Consider the following 7,468-nt stretch of genomic DNA (forward strand, 5'->3'; position numbering starts at 1 on the left):
TCTACATAGCCAGAGGAGGGGGGTCTACATAGCCAGAGGAGAGGGGGGTCTACATAGCCAGAGGAGAGAGGGGGGGTGGGGGTCTCCATCATTTACAGATAGCCAGGGGCAGACTCCAACACTCAGACATCATTTACAGATAGCCAGGGGCAGACTCCAACACTCAGACATCATTTACAGATAGCCAGGGGCAGACTCCAACACTCAGACATCATTTACAGATAGCCAGGGGCAGACTCCAACACTCAGACATCATTTACAGATAGCCAGGGGCAGACTCCAACACTCAGACATCATTTACAGATAGCCAGGGGCAGACGCCAACACTCAGACATCATTTACAGATAGCCAGGGGCAGACTCCAACACTCAGACATCATTTACAGATAGCCAGGGGCAGACTCCAACACTCAGACATCATTTACAGATAGCCAGGGGCAGACTCCAACACTCAGACATCATTTACAGATAGCCAGGGGCAGACTCCAACACTCAGACATCATTTACAGATAGCCAGGGGCAGACTCCAACACTCAGACATCATTTACAGATAGCCAGGGGCAGACTCCAACACTCAGACATCATTTACAGATAGCCAGGGGCAGACTCCAACACTCAGACATCATTTACAGATAGCCAGGGGCAGACTCCAACACTCAGACATCATTTACAGATAGCCAGGGGCAGACTCCAACACTCAGACATCATTTACAGATAGCCAGGGGCAGACTCCAACACTCAGACATCATTTACAGATAGCCAGGGGCAGACTCCAACACAGAACAACCAAACAACCTTTCCTTTCCTGCACCAGGATCACAACACTGGGAAGTGTGGGAAGTGCCCCCCTCCCATCCCTGTCCCAGGGATATTTATATCTGACACGTACACGTGGAGGTCTAGCATCTAGCATGTGACGGAGGCTGGTATGTAAGTGCTCTACTCACAGTGGAGGGAAGAGAAAGCAGCACTCACAGGGATAGTTTATTCATGATATAACAACTGATTCCCTGGCCAAGTACCATAGTACCATTGTACCATACATCCATCCATCTCTTTATCTAACTCTGTCTAACACTCACAGGGATAGGTTATAACAACTGATTCCCTGGCCAAGTACCATAGTACCACCATCCATCTCTTTATCTAATGCTGTTTGACGCGTATAATGAGAGGAAGTGATGCCTGAGGTCTCCCACTTAGGAAAGCCACACATTCTGCTGCAGAGCAGAGAGAACCATGTTTTGGTTCATCAAGTGGCATGTTTCTCCAGGGTTATACTGTACTAGTCAGAGAGGAGTATACTGTATTAGGAGAGAGGAGGGATCACTTACTATGCAGAGCCCACTGTCACTGTCACACCAAGCTGTCATTACATCCTAAACACTCAAATGAGTAACTCATTTGATTTTGTGTGCCGACATTACTGTCACACATACAGCCAACACACACATTACAGAACGTTTATGATATTATACACATACAGCCAACACACACATTACAGAACGTTCATGATATTATACACATACAGCCAACACACACATTACAGAACGTTCATGATATTATACACATACAGCCACACACACAAGCATGGGCATATATGCTACAGACGTGCGCGTACGACCACACACACACACACACACACACACACACACACACACACACACACACACACACACACACACACACACACACACACACACACACACACACACACACACACACACACACACACACACACACACACACACACACACACACACACACACACACACACACACACACACACACACACACACACAGAGATAGGTTGATAAGGGTGAGGGTTACCATAAATCTCCTTAAAAGGACTCCTTCCATTTTCTCCTCCTCTGTCTTCCACTTCCTTTCCATCGACTCCCCCCACCTAACACCTCCATCCCCTGCTCCACCTCTCTCACTCTGTCGTTCCTTCTCTTCCTATGATCCTGGGCTCAAACCCCCTTGAAATGTAATCCCCCCACCTAACACCTCCATCCCCTGCTCCACCTCTCTCACTCTGTCGTTCCTTCTCTTCCTCTGATCCTGGGCTCAAACCCCCTTGAAATGTAACCCCCCCACCTAACACCTCCATCCCCTGCTCCACCTCTCTCACTCTGTCGTTCCTTCTCTTCCTCTGATCCTGGGCTCAAACCCCCTTGAAATGTAATCCCCCCACCTAACACCTCCATCCCCCACTCCACCTCTCTCACTCTGTCGTTCCTTCTCTTCCTCTGATCCTGGGCTCAAACCCCTTGAAATGTAATCCCCCACCTAACACCTCCATCCCCCACTCCACCTCTCTCACTCTGTCGTTCCTTCTCTTCCTCTGATCCTGGACTCAAACCCCTTTCCTCCTCCTGGACTCAAATCCCCCCACCTCCTCCCACTTCACACCATGTACCACCAATACCTCCCTCCAACCCCCTCCCAAACCCATTCTCTCTCTCTCCTCTTGTCTCACCTCCCCGCCTCCCTTCTCCTCCTACTTCCTTGTACCCCCCTTCCCTCCCTCCCCTGTCTCACCGTCGCTCCCCGGGGTGCTCGGTGTGTATTGCTGGGTGGCGATGACCTCCTCCAGGCTGTCGATGACGCTGTTCTTATCTCTCAGCCTCTGACGGTACGATGTCCTCAGGGTCTTCATCTGGCGGCGGTGCTGGGCCCGGTGCCTCTTCAGCTGGACCCGGTACTGATCAGCCTGCTGCTGCAGCTGCTGGAGGTGGGAGTACTGCTCCAGAAAACTCAGCAAGTGGGACATCACCGCCACCAAGGGAGACTCAGACATCAACTGGACCAGGAGGAAATGTGGGTTCAGATGGATTTCATCTAACAAGGCCAAGGCTTGAAGCAAGAAACTGTAGTAATTATTGCATGTGTACTTAACCAAGGGAGACTCCCACAACTAGACCAGCAGGAAGTTAGATACAGCATCAGTTCTAAGAAGGTCATGGCTACAACTAGACCAGCAGGAAGTTTAAATGTAAATTTAAATGTAAATGAGACCCTATATTGACCCTATATTGAGCACTACTTTTGACCAGGGCCTATAGGGAATAGGATGCCAAAGTGTTTGTGGTGAAGCCTACCTTTCCTGCCGTCTCTAGCTGCACCTGGACCTCCCTCCTTTTCTCGTTCTCTTGTTTAAAGGACAGGAAGGCACCCAGAGGAGTGCATGCTGGGATATCGGGCACTTCACCACCTCCACCATCATCTTCATCACTCAGGGACAGGCCGTCACTATCACTGCTACTGCCTTGAAGAAAATACATCAGCATTTTAATAAGGGCATGAATTCATATGATCAATCACTGTGAAATCACCATGAGAAATCACCATGAGAAATCACCATGAGAAATCACCATGAGAAATCACCATGAGAAATCACCATGAGAAATCACCATGAGAAATCACCATGAGAAATCACCATGAGAAATCACCATGAGAAATCACCATGAGAAATCACCATGAGAAATCACCATAAATCACCATGAGAGATATACCACATCAAAACACTAGCTATTATCATTCCTGTTATTCCTATTCTACAGTAGCTATTGGGGTCCTGAGTGGCACAGTGGTCTAAGGCACTGCTTCTCAGTGCAAGAGGCATCACTACAGTCCCTGGCTCAAATCCAGGCTGTATCACATCCGGCTGTGATTGGGAGTCCCATAGGGCAGCGTACAATTGGCCCAGCGTTGTCTGGGTTTGGCCAGGGTAGGCCATCATTGTAAATAAGAATTAGTTCATAACTGACTTGCCTCGGTAAATGAAGGTAAAACATTTTTTAAGCCTGGTATTTAAGTGTCTATTGATCACCATGAGAAATATCTATCTATACCATAATAACAGCAATTATCACTGATATCTGTCAGTAGTAAGTACAGTAGTTAAGTATTTAACCAGTGTTACAGATGCTTCTATTTATAGACATTGTTGTCAAAAAGCATCCACTCACTGGAGTCACTCAACCTGCTGCCACGCCCCCTTTTCCTCCTCTCCTTCCTGGGGGTGTGGCCTTTTCTTCTCCTGCTCCTTGTTTCCATGGAAACACGTCCTGGCTCCTGATCACAGCAACAGACAGACAGGGGGATGTCAGAGAGGAGAAACAGACATTAGTGTTACTAAATACTGTGTTAACCTCCAACACAGACACGACACACACGTACACACTGCCAGCCTGCAATGACACTGCCAGCCCAGATGCTGTTCACCATATACAATAAACCTACACAACATGTATGACAGCATGAACATCTCTCTCTACCGACATAAAATAGCATTTCAGATGTACGTCTGTGAGAGTAGCAGTAAACATATCCCCCAGACAGCAGACTTACAGAAATAGCTCAGTATCTATACAGTTTCCCTGCTGTCATGGGATTGGTTGTCCTGCTGATGGTTACCATCAGATGACAAGACAAAGGAACCGCGTGGGGCTGTAGATAAACCCTGTTACTAGACTCTATTGAGGGCTGTAGATAAACCCTGTTACTAGACTCTACTGAGGGCTGTAGTTATACACTGTTACTAGACTCTACTGAGGGCTGTAGATAAACACTGTTACTAGACTCTACTGAGGACTGTAGATAAACCCTGTTACTAGACTCTACTGAGGACTGTAGATAAACCCTGTTACTAGACTCTACTGAGGGCTGTAGTTGAACACTGTTACTAGACTACTGAGGACTGTAGATAAACCCTGTTACTAGACTCTACTGAGGGCTGTAGTTATACACTGTTACTAGACTCTACTGAGGGCTGTAGATAAACACTGTTACTAGACTCTACTGAGGACTGTAGATAAACCCTGTTACTAGACTCTACTGAGGACTGTAGATAAACCCTGTTACTAGACTCTACTGAGGGCTGTAGATATACCCCATTACTAGACTACTGAGGACTGTAGATAAACCCTGTTACTAGACTCTACTGAGGGCTGTAGATATACCCCATTACTAGACTACTGAGGACTGTAGATAAACACCATTACTAGACTACTGAGGACTGTAGATAAACCCTGTTACTAGACTCTACTGAGGACTGTAGATAAACCCTGTTTCTAGACTCTACTGAGGACTGTAGATAAACCCTGTTACTAGACTCTACTGAGGACTGTAGATAAACACTGTTACTAGACTCTACTGAGGACTGTAGATAAACACCGTTACTAGACTACTGAGGACTGTAGATAAACCCTGTTACTAGACTCTACTGAGGACTGTAGATAAACCCTGTTTCTAGACTCTACTGAGGACTGTAGATAAACCCTGTTACTAGACTCTACTGAGGAGTGTAGATAAACCCTGTTACTAGACTCTACTGAGGGCTGTAGATAAACACTGTTACTAGACTACTGAGGGCTGTAGATAAACCCTGTTACTAGACTCTACTGAGGACTGTAGATAAACCCTGTTACTAGACTCTAATGAGGGCTGTAGATATACCCCATTACTAGACTACTGAGGACTGTAGATAAACACCATTACTAGACTACTGAGGACTGTAGATAAACCCTGTTACGAGACTCTACTGAGGACTGTAGATAAACCCTGTTTCTAGACTCTACTGAGGACTGTAGATAAACCCTGTTACTAGACTCTACTGAGGACTGTAGATAAACCCTGTTACTAGACTCTACTGAGGACTGTAGATAAACCCTGTTACTAGACTCTACTGAGGACTGTAGATAAACACTGTTACTAGACTCTACTGAGGGCTGTAGAGAAACACTGTTACTAGACTCTACTGAGGACTGTAGATAAACCCTGTTACTAGACTCTACTGAGGGCTGTAGATAAACACTGTTACTAGACTACTGAGGGCTGTAGAGAAACACTGTTACTAGACTCTACTGAGGACTGTAGATAAACCCTGTAACTGGACTCTACTGAGGACTGTAGATAAACGCTGTTACTAGACTCTACTGAGGGCTGTAGAGAAACACTGTTACTAGACTCTACTGAGGGCTGTAGAGAAACACTGTTACTAGACTCTACTGAGGACTGTAGATAAACCCTGTTACTAGACTACTGAGGGCTGTAGATAAACACTGTTACTAGACTCTACTGAGGGCTGTAGAGAAACACTGTTACTAGACTCTACTGAGGACTGTAGATAAACCCTGTTACTAGACTCTACTGAGGGCTGTAGATAAACACTGTTACTAGACTACTGAGGGCTGTAGAGAAACACTGTTACTAGACTCTACTGAGGACTGTAGATAAACCCTGTAACTGGACTCTACTGAGGTATCTGTATACTACACATTGTGAGCTTCAAAGTGCATTATATTAGTGCCCTGTAGTGCCCTTTATAGGGAATAGGATTCCATTTGGGCGTAGACGCTGTGACTAGACTCACCGCTGAGGCTCCGCCCTGAGCAGCTCCCAGGGATTCTTCCTCCTCCTTCTTGAAGACAGTGTAGAAGATGTAAACTAGCAGGGAGTAGAAGGCATACATCTCCCCTCCGTCTGGGACTCACTGTTACAGTGACAGTCACGGAACTAGATACCCAGGGAAACACTGTCACGGTCCAGCACTGCCTCGGCTCACTCTGCAGAGAGGAGAAAGAGAGAGATAAAAGGAAGAGAGAGAGAAAGGAAAGAGAGAGAGGGAGAGAGAGAGAGAGAGAGAGAGGATGACAATGTCGTTCTATAGCCGATTCATTTTCAAAACACCAAATCTCCCAAGGAGTGACGCCTATTCACTGACAACAAAGGCTCTGGCAGCTAAAATATCAAATGCTGACGGATGAGGATGCCACAGAGAAAGACCGATTAGCATAGATCTGTCTAAATAGATCTGGCTGGTTACTGTTGATCTTTCCTCAGAGATCATCCTTCCATCTTCCTCTTTAATCTGTTTTCTGATCTTAAAACGCTCCTCCTCTCCATCTGTCAGAAACATTTTGTCTTCTCCTTTCTTACCCATACTTGTCTTCATGTCATTAATGATGTCCTGTCCAGACAATCCAACATTCTGCATTCCACCACAACATTCTGCATTCCACCACAACATTCCATGTTCTCCCTGTTTGGTCTGTTATTGTTCATTCCTTTGCAGCCCCTCTCCTCTCTGCTGCAGCAGCATCACTGCACTGACCAGCAGCTCCTGTGTGATTCTCTGTCTCTCCTTCTCTCCTCCTCCTCCTCTCTACTCCATCCATCCACAGGCTGCAGATGCAGTGGGCATGCTCAGTGCAGCTCTCTGCAGTGCTGAAGCAAGCAGCTGAGATGGAGATTGATTGTGTTGGGGAACATGTGGCCTCATGCTGTCAGCAGTATGCAGCAGCCACGGTTGCTTCACAAATGGCACCCTTTTCCCCACAGGGCTCTGGTCAAAAGTAGTGCACTATGTAAGGAAAAAGGTGCCATTTGGGATGCAACCCAGGAGTCTGAGCTGGAGGAGAGGAGAGACAAGACAGTCACTGATACTCTCTGATGGGCACTCA

At 46.6% G+C, this 7,468-nt stretch overlaps 1 protein-coding gene across 1 annotated transcript in view; it reads right to left on the reverse strand.

The window, feature by feature from the left end:
- Positions 1 to 7,141, reverse strand: part of si:ch211-257p13.3 (kinesin-like protein KIFC3) — a 29,542-nt gene extending 22,401 nt beyond the window's left edge. The window contains exons 1-5 of the mRNA XM_052514952.1: positions 6,945 to 7,141; positions 6,379 to 6,571; positions 3,974 to 4,079; positions 3,104 to 3,270; positions 2,544 to 2,805 (exon numbers count right to left, since the gene is read on the reverse strand). Of these exons, the coding sequence (XP_052370912.1) occupies positions 2,544 to 2,805; positions 3,104 to 3,270; positions 3,974 to 4,079; positions 6,379 to 6,477 (634 nt within the window). The 5' untranslated portion in view covers positions 6,478 to 6,571; positions 6,945 to 7,141. The remainder of the gene's footprint in view (positions 1 to 2,543; positions 2,806 to 3,103; positions 3,271 to 3,973; positions 4,080 to 6,378; positions 6,572 to 6,944) is intronic.
- Between the last annotated feature and the right edge of the window lie 327 nt (positions 7,142 to 7,468).

The sequence above is a fragment of the Oncorhynchus keta genome, unplaced genomic scaffold (genome assembly GCF_023373465.1).
Source record: "Oncorhynchus keta strain PuntledgeMale-10-30-2019 unplaced genomic scaffold, Oket_V2 Un_scaffold_2042_pilon_pilon, whole genome shotgun sequence".
NCBI classification, from domain to species: domain Eukaryota; kingdom Metazoa; phylum Chordata; class Actinopteri; order Salmoniformes; family Salmonidae; genus Oncorhynchus; species Oncorhynchus keta.